The 24,147-nt window shown below is 32.8% G+C and overlaps 1 protein-coding gene across 2 annotated transcripts in view; it reads right to left on the bottom strand.

Annotated features, from left to right (window-relative positions):
• Positions 1–3,876: 3,876 nt before the first annotated feature.
• LOC106101470 (breast cancer metastasis-suppressor 1-like protein) overlaps positions 3,877–24,147 on the bottom strand; it is a 61,596-nt gene continuing 41,325 nt past the window's right edge. For both annotated transcript variants that reach the window (XM_013280710.1, XM_013280711.1), the window contains exon 4: positions 3,877–5,050. In XM_013280710.1, the coding sequence (XP_013136164.1) occupies positions 4,817–5,050 (234 nt within the window). In that variant the 3' untranslated portion in view covers positions 3,877–4,816. The remainder of the gene's footprint in view (positions 5,051–24,147) is intronic.

The raw sequence follows: 24,147 nt of genomic DNA, 5'->3' as shown, positions 1-24,147 counted from the left end.
TATGCTGTAATTGCTGACATCTTAGGCAACAAAGAAGTGTGTGTTTACGCTTTATTATAATAGTATAGATATAGATAGTATAGCCTGTAAGCTTTTCTCTTGTTATCTAATTATTACAATAAAAAATAAAAGGGTTTACAAACTGTTAGAAACTCGTTTTTTTATTATTCTTGTCAGAAATTGTGCTATATTAGCAACATTAAAAGACAAGTTTTTTCACATGGCAATCTATTTAATTATAAACAGACAAATTATGTACGTAACGAATGAAATCCAAAACTACTGGACTGATTTGAAAACTTGTATTATAATTCGAAAGCTATAAACATAAGCTACATTTCATCATCATCATCATCATCACCAGCTCACTATACGTCCCCACCGAGGGGCTCGGAACCTACCCTAAGTTAAGGTGACTAGGCCATAGTCAACCACGCTGTACTGTGGGTTGGTTGACTTCACACATATATTTGAATTTCTTCGCCGATATGTGCAGGTTGCATCACGATGTTTTCCTTCACCGTAAGAGCTTCGGATAAGTTAAGTACATATGAAAATTCGAAAAATCGAAAATCACATTGGTACGGCGGGATTCGAATCCAATACCTGTAGATTACAACTCAAGTACTTATACCACTAAGCCACCGACACTTAATTTATTTGAAAGTTACATTTACTTGAATAAAATAAAAAAAAAACTTCCAAATGTTAATTTGTAAAAATGTACATATGAAATCGTTAAATTATCTGATTATTGGATACTACTTCTTTGTATATTTTTAAATCTAAAGGGGATGTTTTCATGATGTTCAAAATTAAATTCCCAACACGAGGGGCGGCTCCCTAGTTTCTAATTTAACATCCCCCGTTGCAGTTGCTCTTTAATATTTAACTTTAAGTTGAATTAAGCTACGTATTGGATTACTACGACGGGTATCACTTAATTGTTTGTTGACATTGATATTGAGAAGTTTAAAACGAAGTGGAGCAAAGATCATTTTTGACAGTGTTTCCTAAATTATAACATAATAACCATAAACACGACGCTGCCCCAATCCACTGAGCGAGACCCATAAACAAGAATAGAATAGAGTAAAAGGCATAGTTTTAAATTCCAGCTTGCGGTTTATTCTAAAACAATCTTTTTTTCTGATTTGGTTTAAAAATATTTGCGCTATTCTTAAAGCCTGCTACACACGCTTGGTTAGATTAGTTAAAGTTTTGTCTACACACATAGATAAATGCTTCGACTGTTCGAAATGTGTGTAGCTGGCTTAACAGAAACATGGATGCTTGAATGAGATTTAGTGAGAAATTTTTAATAACTGGTATGATTACACTTATGAAGAAATATTAGTTCTAAAGTAATACATAAATGTTTAAGTTTAAATAGTTGATATATGGTTGTTGAATTAAATCTGTTCCAACAATATCGTCGGCATCGTAAAGCAAAGACGCACGACTTTTCAGTTTTCTTTTTTTTTGCAGAAATCGGCTTAAAGTATATCTGACTACACAAAACGTTTTAATTATTTTTTTTAAATGGTGTATTAAATACTTCGCTAAGAATCGCCGTTTAAATATAATTCGACAAATTTAAAATACGCACCTTTAGCGAGCGCACACTTAAAACTATACTATGAAGGCACACTACTCGATTTTTAGTTGTGCAAAACTTGAATTGGCTGCGTAATCGACAATCGCACAACTTTTGTGCGATAGTTTACTCACAGGTGTGCGCCGGCTCTTAAAGTTGCCGATTTGTAATCCGTCTTTGTTTTGCGACGCCGACATTATAAAATGTAAACATTAATGCATATTACCTGCGATGTTCAAGGTAGCTTGTGCTATAAATATCGGCGATGTTAGTGTATAATTTCAGAACATTTTCCTTAAATTGAAATACAAACCTTGAGTTAATAGCGTCCATTTCCTGTCAGAGTGGTCTCTTTTTGATTTCATACTTTACCATGTCTTTTATTCTTTATTCAATAAATTAGCTATTCCCCTGCGACTTCATCCGCATAAACTTATGAAAATGTTATTTTATAGTTTACATGTGTCAAATAATCAATTGCAAATGACAAAATACCAAGTACCTTACTATGGCAATTTTGCTTTCTTGATGTTGGAAACAACTTATGGTCTCTTTACCACATTAGGGTTATTATCCAAAATATTAACCCCCTATGTTTAATGGCGTGAAAATGCATAGTCTAAAGCATAACGTAAGTGTAGGGCTTTTTATTAAAAGAAGAATTATTCAAAATATGCTGTAATTGCTGACATCTTAGGGAACAAAGAAGCGTGTGTTTACGCTTTATTATAATAGTATAGATAGATATAGATGTATGACGACAAAAGTAGAGGAAGACCGAAGAAAGTATGGATTGTGTGGAGAATGTACCTAATGCACGGATTAAACTTGGTCATTATAATTAGTAGCACTCAATAACTGGACTGTCAATTTACTGGCACAGTGTTTACGGTAACTGGCGACAGTGAGTCCATACTATATATGACGGTGCATTTATCCAACTATATAGGAAGTGAATTTAGAATTAACGGGTGATAGAGTATGGAAGAGGCACATACTTGTACCCTACGTAGGGATAAGGGCGGGGTGATGATGATCACTAATTTAGAGACTCCGTAAACTAGATATTTTATTGGCTGATATTTTTGTCGGGGTTTAGTTAGTATGGACATTGTTAGTGCGCACATTACGCGGAAATTTTTATATGATTTTGGCATAACAGTCCTACATAATCAAAATATCAGATCAGAAAAAGAATATAGTCTGTAAGAACGCAGTGTTTATTCCACCTATTTTTCTGGTTTATAACGGACCTGTTTACAATAATGTCAATGCTAGTGCGCCAGCGGGGGTCAGGGCGCCCCCTGGTGACCTAAATAAAGCCGAAGGCTAGTGTTACGCACTCTGAACTAATTCATATAATACTTGATATTATTTTAAGTAAATAAATTTCAATTTGATACTGTTGTGATTGTAAATCTATGGTAAAGTAAGACTTTTTTACCTTCATGTTTCATAAAACCTTTAATTTTTTTTACTAGCTGTCGCCCACGATTCCGTCCGTGGAATTAAAACAAACAAAAGTGTAGTAGCCTATGTGTTTTTCCAGACTCTCTAGAGGATACTCTACAATTATACCAAATTTCATCGAAATCCGTTCAGTCGTTTAGGCTACAAACTCTAACAAACATCGATCTAAACTTTCGTATTTATAATATTAGTTTTTGATTTTTCTCTAAGACCTCTGATCTATAATGGATTTAGGATTATTTTAGGGACATTCTGTTTCTTTGATTAGTTATTATTAGATAATTCCAAGGTTATTAGGATATTAACATAAAACAACAAAAATGCATTCAACACTTTTATTTGTCCTTAAAATTACAAAAAAGTAAATCACTTTGTTGAAAGAATAAAAAAAAAACTTTAAATTCTTAATCTTTCTGTTACATCATAAATTAACCATCACATTGGCTTTTTATGCATAAAAGTATTAGAAAATCACAAAAGAAAGCTTCCATCTAAAACAAACAGGAGTCCAAGCACGAAAATTGAAATAATACGGCACTAATCGCTTAGAAATATCATCGATAACAATACGAATATTTTCTTGCAAATTTTCGTGCTAGCATGTACCAAGCGTAATCTTAGTTATGAATTTATAAGCGAAAAATACTTTATTAAGTATCTTTTAACAAAAACCCTGTATAAGATACAATTTATTTATAGGTAATTTTTATAACAAGGAAGGACATGTTATGAGGAGGGATGAATCGACTGTAACAAGGAGAACGTTAGTTACGAGTGTGGAAGGGTACATCGGTAGAGGTAGACATAGAAAGAGATGGATGTTGTGAAAGGTGACATGATCAAGAAGGGAGTGATGACTGAGATTACGTATGATAGAGTTATGGATGACAAAAGGAAGATGATGTTGAAAGGGTAAAGGCAGCGGGGACATTGGACATATTTGAATAGCTATAAGTAGTGTAACATAGCCGCTTCTTTTAATTAAAAATCACGTAATCAAAGTTTTATGGACAAAGTATAGCTTTAAATTTACTTTATGTTGTCACGTTGTCTATTTAAAAAGTTTAACAATCACAAATAATAGATTTCGATCCCATTGCAAAAGTATAAATAAAAATAAAAATTACACTTGTCATAAAAACAGTGGTATTTTTACTGTCAAAGGTTTTTTAAAGTTAAATTATACTTTTCATTTCAAAATTCAACAAAAGAAACACTTGTTGAAAATTTCAAACATTTTAGTACATTGGTACTTTTATTGAAAAGCCTTCTGCTGAATTCTTGGTACATTACTGTTTAACGTAATTTTCTGTTTAATAAAACCTATTAAATAACTGACTTTAAAATGTAACATCTTCAAATATCTTTAGAACGTAATTATTTAAAATATTTGTCGAGTCACTAGTCAATACAAGAATAATAATATGTAATACCGTTACGTCATAAGTCTCGAATAATTTTGTCGATAGTTAAAAATGATTGCTAAATTTCTCCTTATGCGTTACTATTACGAAACTATTGTGATTTACTTATTTACTGTTACCATCTGTTGTACTTAAAATTCGTCGGTTGCAACTAATGGATACGGTTGCTGTATTGACAATATAAAGGAGACTTTAATTCCTGATATTGCGTTAAAATTATTAATTATACTCTAACGAGTAACAGCACAGTTTAATGTCAGTAATACCAGCGTTTTATCTTTCTGTAGATAAATATTAACTTTGTGTGACTCGACTCATAGTTAACCTAATCAGCTCTTTCCAGCAGTTTCCTGACAAGTCGCCAATCCTCCATGATGTCAGCATCAGGTAGCATGTAGACCACGTAAGGTGGTGATACCGCGACCTGCCTCTTCCGTCGTTTCCTTCCCCATTCTGCACCACACGACCACAGGTCTACCGTATGCCGTTCTTCTTCTATTTTTCTTATCTTCTCTAATAGTTCTTCTTTTAAATTCTCGTATACCAGCCACTTTTCGCTCTGTTGACAAGAGAGAATACGTTTAGTTAGTGTTACGAATTTAAATTAGTGTGGCACAGTAAGAATAGTGGACTGTGTTATAGTACATAAAACAGTCTACTTATACTCAAAGGGAACTTTAATATCTGTTGTCTAGAAGTCCTAGAAAGCATTTGTAAAATTACCGACATATCGGATACAAATAGTTTATCAAAAATTTTCGTGTGCATTCTCCAAAATAGGTAATATAGCATAGATTTAATATTTTAAACGCAAAAGTTCTCTTAAAAAAGATTTTAATCATTACTAAAGTTAGTAACAATTTATTATCATGCAATAAAATTAAAATGGGTTCATAATATCGCAAAAAGATCTTCAAAAAATTAGGAAGACTAATTTAAATGTATGTTTACTTCAGACAAATTCATTCATACAACCATTACTCCGCGACTTAGTTGCATAATTTGCAAAGCGAAGCTTTCTCTTATCAACAATTCTTAGGCAAACTCAGTCGCAATAGATAACGTAATTAGTAACCGGTTATGCTAGTAAAGTTACTGGTTGTTGACGAAATACGTAGAAAAAATACATTGAAATTAAGTCTAACTAAGGATATAAAAAAAACCTGAAATCACATTAAATTGGACAAAAATAAATTATTCCTATCAATTTCCGTAAAAAAGTGAATCTTACTAATTTTATAAACGAGAAAGTTTGGATGTATAGACATTTGTTAGAGTTTGCGGCCTAAACTGCTAAACGGATCTCGATGATTTGATGTAGATGATAGCGTGGAAGACCTAGGTTACTTACTTTTATTTTTATTATACAACGAGCTGTTCCCTTGCGACTTCATCCGCGTAAACTCATGAAAATGTTATTTTATAGTTTACATGTGTCAAATAATCAATTGCAAATGTCAAAATACCAATTACCTTACTATGGCAATTTTGCTTTCTTGATGTTGGCAGCAACTTATGGTCTCATTCCCACATTAAGGTTTTTACCCAAAATATTAACCCCTATGTTTAATGGCGTGAAAATACATAGTCTAAAGCATGACGTAAGTGTAGGGCTTTTTATTACAAAGTAAATTATTCAAAAATATGCTATAATTGCTGACATCTTAGGCAACAAAGAAGTGTGTGTTTACGCTTTATTATAATAGTATAGAAAACGGATTCGGGTGCAAAATCTAGAGTTTTCATATTTCTGATGGGACGTTATTTTGAACTAGGTTTTGACCGCGTCTCCATTCGCGTGAAATTAACAAAACCAAGATAAGTCTATGTGTTCTTATAGACTATTCTATTTTGCCAAATTTCAGATCCGTTAAACCATTCCGGATTTGCCTTCTAACAAACATCGATATAAACATTTACATTAGTAAAAGTAAGGTCCCTAAACATCGTGTTTAAATGGTTCAAATAAGATAAAACGTATTATTATTTTTAGACTGACAAAATAACGGTTTCATTTCAAGGTATCGTCAAAGACGTTATCTAGGGGTAAGAAAGCCACATCCAGGGGCGTACTCAGGTATAAACTAACACAATAAGAGTACCTTTTGATTGCTACAATGTAACGAGGGGCTGCGCGTTTTAATAATAATCTGTACTTCAAATAAAAATACATCTGCCTGTCTTATTGTGCGATTCCACTTCCAAAACTTATACAGAAACATTTTTACAATATTTCCATCTTTTACGTTTCCTGTGCGATATAGAATCCAACTAGATTTTACCCGAGACTCCGTCCGCGTGGTATTAAAAAACACAAAAGTAAGTAACCTATGTGTTCTTCCAGACTATCCTCTACGTCTGTGACAAAATAGATCGAGATCCGTTTAGCTGTTTAGGCTACAAACTCTAACAAACATACGTATAAACTTTAGCATTTATAATATTAGCATGAAGTATTATTTACATCATTCATTCGCTGTTTGATGTGGTATATGTGCCAATTGGTTCCTTTTCTTTCAAAATTAAAACGTATCTAGTTGTTGAGATTTTCTTTAAAAAGCGATCCAAAAATCGTTTAATTGTCTTGAAGTCAGTTATCGTTTAGTTATAACCATATCTAGTTGTAAAAAGTTGTTAAAAAGCGATCCAAAAATCGGTTGATTTTGTCTTGAAGTGATATATCGTTTAGTTATTAAAATGACTAATACGATAAAAATACATACCCTAAACCCTAAATGATATTTAACGCTTGATTAAATTCTGTTACATTCGCATACTGGATGTATTCTTAACAAAATGGAGTTATTTATTGCAACATAAGTCATATTGAGCTCGGGGCTCTTAATGCTTTCGTTTATCGTTTTCTCAACAGCCGTGAAGGATTTATTTATTAAATTACATTTTACAGTTATACGTTAAAATCGTTATGACTTTGCTCTTTTAACTACGTAGCATATTAAAGAACAGACTAGAATAAGTAACATCTTGTTATCTGTACTAATATTATAAAAAGGACAGATTTGGATTTTTGTATTTATTCACGCAAAAACTCCTGGACCGATTTAAATTCTTGCATTAAAAAGCTATGTTATTACTGAGTAACATATGCTATGTGTTACTATTTCTTTTATTTCACGCGGGCGAAGTCACGAGCAACAGCTATTAATTATAAAAGAAAGGGGGGTAAATAGGTGGCGAGAATGTGATCTTCCCATAATCAGCACCAGGTAGAGGAACTGCATAACTGCCAACCTTTCAGTAAGAAATGTGATCATTTCTTGAAGGACACTAAGTCGTATTTGATTACAAATACCAACGAAGACGGTTCCACAAGGTCTTTAAAGGTCAACAAATCATGTAAGAACTATGTCTTTATACATGTATTACAACAATGTAAACACAGATATAACATTTACGAATGACACAGCAATTTAAAGCAAATTGTACAAACGGAATTGTGTTCCATTAACCCGGCTTAACGAAAACCCGCACGAGGCGACCAGAAATTGGTTATTTTTGAATTAGAGCCTCGGCTGGCAACGGGCCAGAGACTTGACATACACTTCATTATTTACCGTAAGTTTCCATTGCCGAAACATATACTGATGTCTCCATTTCTTGATAGTAAGGACAGGAATACATGCCATTAAAATGGAAAATTATCTTCTCAGTTCACGAAACGCCCGTAGGTGTTTCTAAATCAAATATAGCTGATACCTTGATGCCAGTATGTACACATGCCTGTGGCTTGCAAAAGCAAGTCATTACTGATGCATTCCCGCCTTTCATGTTAGAGATGTCAATATACTTTTGCACGTATTTAGCCAGTGAGAACCAACGGTTATATTTACAAATACTATAAGATTGTTTTACCGTTCTTATAAATACAAACGTCTTTTTACTAGAAATATAAATATTGTAACGAATATTTCTCATATTAAAATCTCTTTTGCACGTCAAAGCATTTAAAGACCTTTAGTTATTCAGATTTCGATTTAACTATATAATTGCTCTTGCTATTTTTTTTATTCTTTTTAATTTTCAATTCATTCACAGTTCATATGTTTAATGAAACTTGATAAACCTGCGAGTGCAACTCAAAACATTATCATAGCATACATAATATTATCAACAAGTTGTATTATTTGAAAACATGTTACGTATACTTGTAAACTGAACGTTGCGCGGGCGCAGTCAACAAGATGGCCGCGGACGCGCACAAAATGGCCGCTGCTAATGAAATATAAGCCATCGACGCCAAGTTGTTCGCTATACAAGAAAATCATAATAAAATAAAATTCAAATTTATGAAAACAATATTTTTTTCTTGTTTTAATCTAACTTCTTACTAATATTATAAATGCGAAAGTTTAGATGGATGGATGTTTGTTAGAGTTTGTAGCCTAAACGGCTGAAGGCATCTCGATGAAATTTGGCATACATGTAGAGGCTTGTCTGGAAGAACACATAGGATGTTTTCTTTTGTTTTTTTTTATTTTGCGCGGATAGAGTCACGAGTGAAAGCTAGTATAGTCATATAAAAGTACAGAGTACATTAAGTTTAATAAATAAATGAATTAGGACAATAATAAAGCAAATAATTTGATGAATTATTAAAATAAAATATCACATAACGAGTCATTCAACACTTATATCAAATGACGAAGCACTTGTAAGTAGATCCAAATAAGGTCTGGTGATCAAATCAACTAAATCCCTTTGTAATAAAACAGTTAATATTAACACAAAGACCTTTTTACTTGGAACTACAATATTGCGATTACGTTATCTAACAAAGAAGTTCCAGGAATTAGGAAACTATGAATTTAAAATTGAAGTGCTCACAACTAGTTGAAATAGAACCAAAAGCAATTGGATATTTAATTAACAAAGCCCGATGGCAATGATCGATTCTCGGCTCGCTAATTAAAAAACAACTGCTCGCCAAATCAAGCGTAAATTGTGTTAGGTCAGTCCCGACTTCTATGTACTCTATTTCCTTCAATATTTTTGTATTTAAACAGTCTTTAGAACGTCAAAGTTCTAATCATAAAAATTCTTTTCAAAAACTGTCACAACCGATTTTGAAAAGAGCCAATAACATTTTACACTGTATTAAAAAGACTGTCTTATACATCTTTGGTAAATGAGTCATCACCCATTTGCCCTTATCCCTAACGGAGGGTCGGCACAGTATGTGCTGCTCTTCCATACATCTCTATCAGCCGTCATATCTGAATCCACTCCTTTCTTAAGCATATCCTCTTTCACACAATCCATCCATACTTTCTTCGGTCTTCCTCTTCCTTTGTAGCCATCCACATTCAATCTTAACACTTTCTGGTTTATGTCCCCATCATTTCGTCGCATAACATGTAAAATACCTTATTAAAACTAGGGAACTTATCGTCGTTGTGAATCAACGGATCTGTGACTCCATGGATGTATGAGTAGGAATATTCCCGAACAAAATTAAAAATAAACTTATTCTAAGAATTGAAAATTATTGAAAACTGAATATGAAATTACAACTAACAAAATTGTACCTAAAATGGATAATCTTATTTTCAAGACAAAAGCTATTGATTACGTGTTATTCCTGGAAGTCAATAAGCAATTTATAACTTAGGTTTTGACGCGACTTTAGCGTTGAATTAAAACGCAATCAGTAGTCTATATGTCTTCAAGGCTATGTCATCTTTGTCTATCAGCGAGATTACTGCATCCTGGAGATACGTGATAACAAACATCTGTCCATCAAAATATGCTTTAGTATTTTTGTATACTAGCTGTTCCCGTGCGACTTTATCCTCATGAATTATAAAAAAAATATTTTATTGTTTACATTTGTCAAATTATCAATTACAAATGTCAAAATGACATGACATGATGACAACCTTGCTTCCTTGATGTTGGCAACTCATGGTCTCTTTCCACATTAGGATTTTTATCCAAAATATTTACCTCCTAAGTTTAATGGCGTTAAAATATATAGCCTAAAACGTGATGCAAGTGTAGGGCTTTTTATTAAAAAAATGATTATTGAAAAATATGCTGTAATTGCTGACATCTTAGGCAACAAAGAAGTGTGTGTTTACGCTTTATTATAACAGTACAGAAGTATAGAAATAGATCAAAGACAGATTTGGTAAGATTTTATCCCGATATAAGCATAAATGTGAATTGACAAAATATTCTATCGAATGATATTGGTACGTAGCGTTTGCGCTGCGCAGATAGCGTGACGTCACATCTCTCAATTAACCTTATTGCATGTTGAGTCACGCGCAAGCTATGCCGAGCCGAGATACTCTCATTGTTTATCGATTCGGACCATTGTTTTACGTTTTACTAATATAAATGCGTTAGTATGGATGTATGTTAGAAGGTATCTACTAAACGGTTGAATGGATTTTCATAAAATTTGGCATAGATATAAAGTAGTCTGGAAGAAGAAATTACCAAAGTTTTTTTATTCCGCGCGAACGAGGCCCCGGCTAATAGCTTGTACTTACTATTATACTAATATTATAAAGAGGAAAGATTTGTATTTATAAATATATTGAAATAACTCAAAAACTACTGAGCCGATTACAAAAATATTTCACCATTAAAAAGCTACGTTATCGACGTATAACATAGGCTAGATTCTTTTATTATTTTATGGCGTAGTCGCGAGCAAAAGCTAGTGTTAAATATTAAGATGCAGTTTCATGAGCCGTTTACATTGGTCGTTACCGTACACATTGGAAGGTAATCCTTACTTTTCCAAGTATACTCGTCAACCGAGTTTCCGCTTTGCTCATATACTGGTCATTTCCATTAGCTGTTTGTCGATCGAGTTATCGATTAATGTAATTGCACCTTTACATTACTTTGTATTCTAATTGATATTAAAGTCCATACTCGTTGAATATTGTTTACTAAATCTTTGACTAGTAAATGAAAGTATATACTTTATAAACATTTAATGTTTAATGTTTAAAGACTTTTATTCCCTAAAGACATGTAAAGTCACTTACATTAGAATTTACATTTACAATATGTTGATTGTCGCCTATGTTCTTTTTATATAAATTTTGTACAATTTTCTAATATATGTTTTGTTAACATTAATTTAAACATAATAAGTGAATACGCATTTTTAATGGAGGATGGTAATCTGTTATAAAGTTGTGTTCCTTCGAAATTGATATTTTTTACGCCATAGTTGGTTCGTACTTTGGGCAGAACAAGTAAACTTGCTCTTCGGTTACTACGTTTATTAATATGCGATATTTTTGCAAAAGATATGTTAGTGTTAATTTGTTTTTTTATGATTTTTATATTTTTTATATACATATTTTTTATATTTATATAACATACTGCTGCACTGTTTTATGTATACATATGTTATTTGAGTTTACCATATACTCTTGGATTTAAATAAAATCTAGATTTAATTCCCATATAAAACTTAGTATATTTACTTGGAGTGTTTGAATATAATAATAGTTTATTTGTGTTACATTTTTGTATTAAAGGTATACTCTATATGGAGGCATGTTAAATTCACGCCTGTTAACTGAGGAGTGAGCAGAGTTTGCGACTTTCTATATAACGAGGTTCTCGCATTCCTGTGTTAATATATTCATGCATTTACGCTTAGATAGGGTTTCGGATACTTTTAGTACGTCTTAGATAATTTTGCAATTTTCGATATATTTAAAAAAATTAATAATAACTTTAAGATCATTTTAACACAGATGACTGACATTTACAACTAAAATATTAAATATTTTGGGACGTAATTGATAACATGATAACTTTATTCGGATTTCAAAAATATAATTAAAATTCTATACAAAAGGAATTCCGAATTATTAATTTTAAATTTGGCATAAATTCAAAAATAATATTCAATTAAAATTGAAAGAAAAATTAGTAATAAAATATTCCAGACTTTTAAATGAATAATAATAAAATTGCATTAATTATTATTTATTTAGGCATAATAAACAAGAAGTTGTTAAAAAAAATTGTATGTAATTGTATTCGTAGCACCAAAAGAGCTACGAACGGTCTACGCGCTACGAGGTCGGTGACGAAATATTTTACAATTACTATGTAGGAGAAAGATTTTGGGGCAATACTTTCTAATGACGTAATACACTTGTTTAAATTATTTAGATAAATACAAAGAGACTCTTCAATTTTAAAACAACGAAATTTTGATGACTATTTTTTGTAAGTTATTAAATATATTTTTATGTTTGTCCATACTTTTATTACCAGGATTGAACTTGATTGGTAGTTTTAGTAGGTTTTCCTGAGGAGACCATAGAAAATTTCATCATCTTCCTGGCCTTATGCCGCTGAGGTGAGGTCGGCACAAGTTTGACCTTGACGGTTTAATTTTTATGGTCTGTATCAACCCAACTTGAGAGACATAGAAAAACTATTTTTTGAATAAAAACAAAACTGTAAATTAGAACTATACAAGTGCTAGCTTTCTTCCGTGACTTCGTCCGTGTGGTAAAAAAAGGTAAGTAGCTATGCCAAATTTCATCGAGATCTCTTCACCAGTTAAACTACAAACTTGAACAAACATCCATCCATCGATACTTTTGCATTAATTATTTAGATACGTAAATAACTAACTAACACTTTTAAAAATACAGCAAAAATAGTAATAAATAAGAAACATGTATTTTGCTTATAGAGAAACATTTCACATTATTAAAACTAGTCGTTATTTTGCTTTTACGTATCTAAATATGTTCAAGTTTAACAAACCAATTGAACCAATACATGTTTTATTATTTCGTAAGGTCATACGTCGTCGCGTATTGATCTTGGCTGCCCTTTGTACATTATAAGGCTTCGTGTATGTCGGCGTATATTCATGTAGGTATTTAAAAATCAATAGACAAAGCTCTCGAGGACAGGTAAGAACTTAACCACCCCTTTACAAAGAGCAATAGACAGACCTAATAATAGTATGAAGTTTTAATTTCTACATTCATCATACTATGGCCTAGTCACCCGTTATTAGGGTAGGCTCCGAGCTCCTCGGTGGGGACGTATAGTAAGCTGAATTCATCATACGGCAGAAGCTAATGCGATTAGGGTTCTTATTTGTAAAAAAAACATCAGAAGTATTGTGTTTCATACAATATTGTGTTGAAGCAAAAGGTTACCTTGGTATATACTATGCCATGAGACGATGGGGACATAAACCAGAAAGTGTTAAGATTGAATGTATGGCTATAAAGCTAGAGTAAGACCGAAGAAAGTCTGGAAGGATTATGTAAAAGAGGATATGCTTAAGGTGGATTCAGATATGACAGCTGATAGAAATGTATGGCAGTGCAGCACATACTGTGCCGACCCTCCGTAAGGAGAGGGCAAGTTGATGATGATGACAATACGGTTTTTGGCATCTAAACTCCAAGTTTACATTTTTACTATTTGAAAACTTCATTGATATCTATTAAAAATAAATAAGTTGCAATGTAAGGCATAACTTATGCGCATCGTAACCGTCAATGTCAATATTTCTATCGCTGTTTGCTTCATAGAGAGTGACAAGGATGAATATATTGTTGCAATACATGTGTTTCAACGTAAGGTAACCGATCGATTGAAGCAGTGCGCATGTCACGGGCGCCCTATGCAGATATTACTCTATGTACAAGGTATATAACCTTAAAAGTTATTACCACCCCTACCTTGAACGGAGGGGGTGGAGAAATAAATGAATTTATGCGGCAAGGCGTTAATCTAACCTTTTGTTTTTTTTTCAGATAGAATCTTTAAGACCATTACCAATTAGAGGTCACAAAAATGTCAATAAAGTTAACGTGAAATTTCTGTTATTTGTTATCTCTTTCCTTTCAATGTGAAAGAGAGAGAAGACATGTTAATATTTCGGCGATGGAAACTAACAGTGAACAATGCAGACTATTTACTATGGAATTACAGGAGACATTTCTGGGAATTTAATTCTTATGTGGGCTCTCACAAATTGTTCTGATTTCTAATACATTTCAGACTTGAATTTAAATTCATATCCTAATACATAGTCGAGTTCAATAGAAATTATTTACACATTTCAATTGATGACAATGTAATTTATCATCTATGGAATTATTTAATAACACGTTTCTGTGTTTAAAATACAAACATGTCCGTTATTAAGTTTGTGATTACAACCTTAAGATTTGTTTACGTTATAATTTCTTATTTCAATTGAATTCCACTATACGTGATATTCTTTTTGATAGTTTAAGTTCAACATATGGCCTAGTCACCCCATATCAGGGTAGGCTCCGAGCCCCTCGGTGGGGACGTAAAGTGAGCTGGTGATGATGATGATATGGACATAATTGATACTTACATAAGTTAAAGTTCATCATGGTTATAATATATCCAATCTACATACATTCAAAACTAGCTTTTGTCTGTGACTTAGTCCGCGCGGAAATTAATTAAAAAACTTAATAAGCCTATGTATTCTTCCTTATGTAACATCTGTGGTTTTCATCCAATTCCGTTAGGCCATTCCGGAGATACCTTCTAACAAACATCTATACATAAATTTTCGGATTTATATTAATAAGAATTATATTAATAAGTAAGACGTAACGTTAGTTACTTATCAATAACTTTAGTATTTTAAACCATTACCTAGGTCTGTAAATTTAAAAAAAAATGTTTCAACATTATCTTATCAAAACAAGTTAAGGTAATCGTTTAGCTTTAAAACTATAAATGTAACTTACACAGAGATAATAAAATTAAAACTTTGTCCTTTGCATTTTTCGCTATACCACAATCGTCATCCACTTGCCCTTATCCCTTACGGAGGGACGGCACAGTATATGCTGCTCAATACATCTCTATCAGCCGTCATATCTGAATCTACTCCTTTCTTAAGCATATCCTCTTTCATACAATCCATCCATACTTTCTTCGGTCTTCCTCTACCTTCTTTGCTGTACCACAAATACATGTTTAAAAAACATCCTTCATGTCTTCAGCACAGGTTAAGATATTTCGTGTCGTTGAAATCTTTTTCTCTTAATCTAAGGGTTGGCGCTGTTATAGTCCACACTAATAAATACAGTAATATATATATATATATATATATATACTGATATAGCACGAATGTAAGTGTATATATGTAACATGTAAAGATAGCAACATTCTTATAAGTTTCAATCATCGTTACGATTAGTTGTAGTCGACTGTTGAATCGATTACGATAAGTTCTTTCTTTACTTGGTCTGACACTGCAAGCTATTTAAGCAATAAAAACAAGAATTATATTAATGAAAAGACTGCTTGCTGAACGACTCAAAGCAAATATATAATCTTAAATGTTAAAACTTAAAAATTTAGGGGAAATGAGTATGATTTCCTTATCTCCGGTAGTAGGTACTTTGAATTGCAAATGAATAATTGTTGGTAATTCGAAGAACAATTACTAAGGGCATTTTTATATTAAAGACAGTCCGTTAGTAGCCGAGTAGCATGCAAAATAACTAATGTAGTAAACTTTAAAATAAAATCTACTAGCTGTCGCCCGCGACTCCGTTCGCGTGGAATTGAAAAAAAACAAAAGCGAATAGCCTATGTGTTCTTCCAGATTACCTTCTATATCTATGCCAAATTTCATCGAAATCCGTTCAGCTCTTTACGCTACAAACTCTAACAAACATCCATCTAAACTGCCACATTTATATTAGTAAGAAGTAAGATGACAAGTGAATCCGCAGGGCAATATTATAGCAATACTTCGAGTAAGAGAAATTTGATTTATAGAACATTTAACTACATAAATTATGTTGTAATTTCAGTTCATATGTAGCAATTTGTCCGACATAAATTACGGTCTGTCGTTACTCAAATAGTCCTACCATAAAAGTATTGGAAGTCACGTAGTCACGAAGTCTGTAATTTTAACTTTTTTACGAGTATGTGTGTGACATACTGTTTAAATAAAATACCTCAAAGGGTTGTGGTTTATTAATATATATGTTATGCGACGAAATGATGGGGACATAAACCAGAAAGTGTTAAGATTGAATGTGGATGGCTACAAAGGAAGAGGAAGACCGAAGAAAGTATGGATGGATTGTGTGAAAGAGGATATGCTTAAGAAAGGAGTGGATTTAGATATGACGGCTGATAGAGATGTATGGAAGAGCAGCACATACTGTGCCAACCCTCCATAAGGGATAAGGGCAAGTGGATGATGATTTATAATATAACTAGATTTCTGCCATGTCTGCGTCCGTGTGGAATTAAAAAATTAAAGTAAGAAGCCTATGTATTCTTCTAGGTTATCCTCTACATCTGTGCTAAAATTCATCGAGATTCGTTCAGCTGTTTAGGCTACAAACTCTAACAAACATCCATCCATCTAATCATTCGCATTTATTATTAGTCAGATTAATGTTTTATCACCAAGGCCATGTAATATCACCAGTGATGTTATAAATTGCCACGAATACATCATTTAAACAAAATTATTATTATTTAAGTATCACCTCGAGTTCCACATTAGAAACACATATTTGAAGGCATATCCTTATTCTTTCAAATACAATGCGAAGAGTTATTAAACATGTTTCCGATAGTGTAAACTGCCATTAGCAACGCCGTGTCGGTCGGTGTAGCAATAACGGTAACCTAGTTAAGACGGAAGCGACTCGCAATACGCTTACACCTGATCATGTACCGTAGCCAGCCGTTGCAAATAAATCCTTTTAAAATACTTCAATATATGCAAGAGTACACGAACATATCAAGGAAATTAGGCACTATACAATATGGAGTTTGTAGGAACTCAGTCTTTAAAGGTTTACTGAAAATATTTCGTTTGTGTTTTATTCCCATGTAATAAATATCATTTTTGATTGCAGAAATCAGCGATGTTCGAAATATGCGATAGCGTTCATTTGTTTTAAATTGTCTTTCTTTAAATAAAACCATTGTCACATCAGTTAAGAGTCTTCTAAGCTGTTTTGAACTAGACTTTTTCTACGACTCCGTCTGCGCGGAATTCAAAATCAACTTCATTGTGTTCTACATCTATGCTAAATTTGATGGAGAATCGATAAGGTCTTCTTACCTTCTAACGTCCATCCATTTAAACATTCGCATTTATAACAGTGAAAGCTATTGCAAAAGTAACCTTTTTTTTTCTTTTTTTTTGTGACTGAGTTGTCACTGTTTGCCTTGAGGAGGCATTTACAGATTCACCGGGCTTGAGGTGGCCGAGCGCATGGCGCTTAGCCTAAACCTCTTTTATGAGTAACTAGGCTCGATGGCTCCCTCAGGAGCCTCCGCTCTGGCCGTTACTTCGTTATTATTACCGGATTGGAAAAGTAACCATCTTTTACAATAGCTTTTACTGGAAGCAATTCCGCGTTTCATCTGATGAATGTGGTCCCACTTATCAGTTCCACCCTTTTCTTATAAGGAAAGGATTGGATGGGAAAGTGGAACTGACGGTGAAGGAGACGCATAAAAAGAGGAAACATCCTCGTTATGCGCGTCTCCGTCGATTTTGGGTAGACAACGCATCTGCAGATGTCTATGGGCAGCGGTCGCTTCGCCATTTTGGCGGATTTGGGTGGCCGCTTGCTCATTTGCCACCTTTTGTATAAAAACAATCTTGTTCTTAAATCATCTATTGTTATATTATAAAGAGGAAAGATTTACATTTTTAGATTTTGATTAAAACAATTTTCTTGTCACCATGCATGTGACTTTTCAAGTATTTTTAGTAGGACAATATGTACTAATGTCAAAGTACATGACACACCCTTCTATATAAAGCATTTAATCATATTGTGACATAAGGAGGCAAAGCTAAAACGGTATATTTAGGTCAAGTGGATTTCTAATCCATTATTATAAACTTTTGTGTACTTTTAGATTAACTTTGGAACTATTTAGAAACTTAATTTTAATACAGTAAAACCTCGATAAGTTAAAGTCCAAGGTAAATACAAAATATTTTAAGTTATCAAGGGTCTATGTTATAGAGGTTTTGGGGTCTGATGGGAAGGGAACATATTATTTTTGAAGTTGAAGAGGTTTTTATACTATCGAGGTTCTACTGTATTTTGTCTTTATAGAGATATAATCTTTAATAACTAAGCGTTTCTAAGACTTAATTAACTTCAAAAGTAATTAATTATTAATAACGTCTGAAAATATTATCTACTTATAAAGGTATTTAAATGAGAAGAGTTATAAGTAAGTAGTAAGTGTTTAACTTACAGTTTAAATCTATCCTCTATCTTACTGATATAAAGGCGAAAGTTTGGATGGATGTTTGTTTTGCCTAAACTGCTGAACAGATTTAGATGAAATTTGGCATAGATGTAGAGAATAGTCTGGAAGAAGTTTTTTTTTTTTTTATAATTCGGCGCGGAAGGAGTCTCGAGCAAAAAGTATTATTTAAATGGTAATTATCTGAGTTTTTCGTCAAATTAACTCTACCCTTTAAAGACTGTGTACACTTGCAGCGGTATAGTGAGAGCTTGCATTGTGCTGTAGATATATTACGTGAGAAAAGATTAGGAGGTCGCATAACGCTTGGGTCGGTGCGATTCTCGAGATGTGAGAAAGCGGGTGTCCATGGTTAGTGACGTGCCGGACGACAGTCACGTACCAAATGACGGTTGAACTCGAAATCCGATCCTCGAGATTGATTCAAAGATTATTGTATACAAACGTGTCAAAAAAAAAATCGCTGTCTAAATGGTAGATTATTTTCCGAATGCTATTATTATATACATCAGATTATTTTAAAACTATTTGAATTACGAATTTTATAAAAAAAAATACCTGAAACTAAACGGATCAAGATCGCTCATTAGGGTCGGGATAACCAATTCGAACTGATTCATTCTCGGCCTAAATGGGGTTCTTTGTCCTGCAGCACGACACTGTTTCCACGGACATGTTGATCCGTTCGGAGAATAACAGTGGAAACGTACCTTAAAGTATACTCAGCGATGCTCAATTACATTTTCATGGAATGAATCGAGGCCGCTGTCGCTCGAGCGCGGACGGAATTTTAATCGCAGCGACTTCTGCACACACCGTTTGCTATTTGATTTAACATTTTAACGCTAATTTCGCTGTTTTTTACAAAAATGTTACTTATATTTGATGATTTTTAAGGTTCACTACATCTAGGTAGAAATATCGCTTCATGTACTAAAGAATTGTTCGTTTTTGTTGATCCAGTCCTTTTCTTGTGCTTTTATTTTGATCTCTAGATACAAGACACCCACTTTCTTTTTTATCTGTTGCATATACATCTAGTCTTGGTCTTCCCCTAATTCTTTTCCCTTCTATGTTTCTTTCCTTGGTTAAAACCAGCTAAATACCTCTAGGCATAATATAATGCGTCTTAATTTAGTTCATATTATTGTCTATGAATAACTTTTGAAGTTCAAAGCTATTTAGCGTACGGCCAAACACTGAAACGACATTAAAATATGCAATAAACTGAAACTGTACATTCCATTACATTGACGTTGTAAGCGGCATTTAGACAAAAAGTGTTCGAAATTCGTTTTAGTATTCGGCTGTTAGTGTAAAAACTAAATTAGGCAAAAGCTGCATTAGTTTAAAAATATAGTTCATAAAGCAATTGAAAGTTTGTTCTCGTTACATTTTTTCTCAACAGTAACAGGGTTAAATGGCGCTTTGCCAAATTCATGACGTGGTTCTCGTTCTACATATGTAAATAGAAGAAATTAAACCATTAATAAATGCTTGTAGATCGAAAAAACTAATTATTAAATTACTAGCTTTTCTCGCAACTCCGTTTGCGTAAAATAAAAAAAAATGTTAGTAGCTTATGTGTTCTTCCAGACTATCCTCTTCATCTGTGCCAAATTTAATCGAGATCCGTTAAGCAGTTTAGGCTACAAACTCTAACAAACATCAATTTAAACTTTCGCATTTAAAATATTAGTAAGAAGTAAGATTACTTTAGAACAATCTTTCATATTAAGTTTATAGTCAGCTGCTTAAATAGAAAAATAGGATTTTCAAAGAACGTTAAGGTTTGTGCTCTAAATAAAATTAATTGAAACTGTATGTTTGTATTGCCAAATTATAAATGCGAAAGTTTAAATAAATGGGTGGATGTTTGTTGGGGATCTTCAGAATGGCTGAATTTATCTGGATGTCATACATGTAGAACTTTCTAGAACACATAGTTACCTATGTATCCTTAACGAGATTTTCCATTCCGCATGAGCATAGGCAAAAGTTTGTTATAAGAAAAATTAATACCTTTCAAAACCTTTTCATCATCATCATCATCCTCTTTATCCTACTCCTAGGGTCGACGCAGCAGGTTTTTGTCCTCCACATAACTCTCATACGTCATCTCAGTCATCACTCCCTTTTTGATCATATCACCTTTCACGTAATCAAATCTCTTTCTAGGTCTACCTCTACCAGTGTACCCTTCCACACTAACGTTCATTTTTCAAAACATTTTATCTTACCTTAATACTCGGTATATAAACGTTTAAATGTGAATTAAAAGAAATAATACCAGTATTGTTACTGTGTTGAGACAAAGAGGTCTGTTTCGTCGAGCCGGATGTCACTGGCGACCTCTGTATACGGCTATTGCGCTCTCAGCTAATAAAAATGTGTCAAATGCGTTTGCTTTATTTATCTTTACTAATACTATAAAGAGATTTCGATGTATTTTAATTTACTAAAAACAGGAGGATTCTTTAAATTTCCTCGCTAGTTCAATGTCTATGATGGATGGATGTTTGTTAGAGTTTGTAGCCTAAACAGCTGAACGGATCTCGATAAAATTTTGCTGGATTAGATGTGGAGCATAGTCTTGAGAACACATAGGCTACTTATTTTTGTTTTTTTTTTAATTCCACGCGGACGGAGTCGCGGGCGAAAGCTAGTATTAAATAAATAAAATATTATTATTTTTATTAAAAGGTGTTTCATTCTTTATTTTATTTCTTCACAAGGAAGTTTAAACTGATTTTGATAATTTCTTCTTAATTACTTTCACCTGTCAAAGTAATTTTTATAGAAACAACTAGCTTTCGCCCGCGACTCCGTCCGCGTGGAATTAAAGAAAACAAAAGTGAATAGCCTATGTGTTCTTCCAAAGTATCCTCTACGTCGATGCCAAATTTCATCGAGATCCATTCAGCCGTTTAGGCTACAAACTCTAACAAACATCCATTTATCAATCCATCCATCCATCCATCTAAACTTTTACAATTATGATATTAGTAAGAAGTAAGATTAACTGTTTTATTAATTGATTGATTTTCTAACTTAAATTAATTTAAATTCGTTTCAAAAGCACTTAAGAAACTTGTAAATATAATGTTTTAACTAAGATATATTATCAATATTTTGTTTTTTTTTATTCTTATTAAAAGGCATATTTGGTATGAGATAAAACTCTAACAGCCTTACAAATAAACGCGGTTTAAAGTTAACCTTATAAATAAACTGAGTATAAGTAAATATCAGTACAAATTTTGCTTATAAACAGTATATTCCTAAGTTTAACTTTATACAGCGTTTTTTGTAAGGCTGTAAGGGCCTGTCCCACTGTAACAAAATGTAAACTGTCTAACAATCCAACAAGTAAAATGATGAAAATATCGGATTTTGTTACCTTATGACAGTGACGTCACTTATAAGCCTCTATCAGCCAGTGGTGGGACAGGCCCTAAAAGTACTTTAACTATACTAATTACGTTCTATAAACTGGTAGTCAACTATTCACCATTCTTGTAACAGATAATTGTTACCTGCAGATAGAATATAAAAAGTTTGTAATGAACATTTCGTGGAATGGCCGCTAAGAATAACCATTAAATTTAATAAAAAGTGATTCGTAGAAATATAGTCTGACTAAAGCATTTGGTCCGGTGGGTATAAGTGATATTACAGTCATATAGCGCCCTGAGTCGATGTCAAAAATCGCCAGTTTTAGTCGCATTGTAATTATCTTGTCTATTTCTAGGCTTAAGTTTTAAATTATCTGATAGAGATAACCGTGTCACGCCTCACTCACCTGGCCAGAAAACTTTGCCGCACTAAATATTTAATACTGAGTAGACTATATTAGAAGAAATTGCTTATTCCATAAAATAAAGATTCAAAAATTCTCGCATTTTATGTAACGTTTATTTCCTCTTCGTTGTTATAAAAAGAAACTACTAAACTTTACTTTTCGTAAAAATAAATTCATTTTTAAATCTCACTTATTAATTACTTCATAAGCACATAACATTAATTACGGTATTAACAAATTATATTTACTTGGAATACGTATATGTATGTATTATAGACTACAATACGAAAAATAATTTTAGTAATTCCTAGATTCGTATTCGGTTAAAAATTAAGTGAAACCTTTGACTCCTCATCATCATCTCCCCTGCCTTATCCTACTCCCGTAGGGTCGGCGCACCGGGTTTTCGTCCTCCAAAGAAACCTTTGACTGAAGTATTTTAAAATACTCTGAAAGTGTAAACACATCGTATTATTTACACCACGGGACTTAGTAGTAATTTCAATAAAAAGTAATTATTTAGTGACCATTGCGATAAAAGTGGGGACGCATAGGAAGGGGAAATAACCTCTTTCTGTCCGTCCCTTCCTCTGTCGATTAAAGGCAATGCATCTCCTTTTGCAATTATCTATGAGCCCATAGACAACAACATTCTTCGCTATTTCGGCGAATATAAGTCGTAGTAGCGCTTAATAAAATTATAATCCAAGCGATTTCTATTCCTATTTTCAAAGATTTAGAACACGGCCAAACTAATAAATCGTCTATTGAAATAAAAACCACATAACGGAATAACATTTAACAACGCCATTTGCAAACGCAATAGGAAATTAAAACAAGATGGCGGACTAGTATAATACGCAGTATTTTAAAACGTGAATTATGGACATAAAATTTTATAAGCAAACTAAGAAGTTATAAGTTTTGGAATAATCTTTACTATTTTACTTCTTACTAATATTATAAATACGAAAGTTGGATGGATGGATGTTTGTAACTTAAACGGTTATACGGATCTAGATAATATTTGGCATAGACGTAGGGGATAATCTGGAAAAACACTTAGGCTACTTAATTTTTTTTTATTACTTTTAACACTTTACATTTATCTACTTAGTGTTTTAGTTATTTTAGAAAAATATATTCAATTACTAGCTATTACTCGTAACCTCGTCCACGTGAAGTCACAAAATGTAGCCTATGCTATTGATAACGTAGCTTTTTACGGTGAAAGAATTTTTGGATTCGGCCCATTAGTCTTTGAGTTATTTCAATACATACATAAACACAAATCTTTCCTCTTTATAATATTAGTATAAAATGCGTATATACTTATAATTTAATCATTCTAATACTTTTACAAGGACAAAATAAACGAAACGTGAGAGAGAATAAGTTTACATGATGCATCATGCACGCGATGCAATGCCGAGCAGTGTAATAATAATAAGAAGTGAAAAAAACACAGCGTCGAACAGAGGGGTTAGCGTCTTCCATACGATAATGTAAATAGCCAGACGGGCAAAACCACCAATGTTACTACAGTTTTACATACAATTTCTGTACAA

Source organism: Papilio polytes, unplaced genomic scaffold, assembly GCF_000836215.1.
Source record: "Papilio polytes unplaced genomic scaffold, Ppol_1.0 DF823980.1, whole genome shotgun sequence".
Classification (NCBI taxonomy): Eukaryota; Metazoa; Arthropoda; class Insecta; order Lepidoptera; family Papilionidae; genus Papilio; species Papilio polytes.
This window is presented reverse-complemented; position numbering and strand designations above follow the sequence as displayed.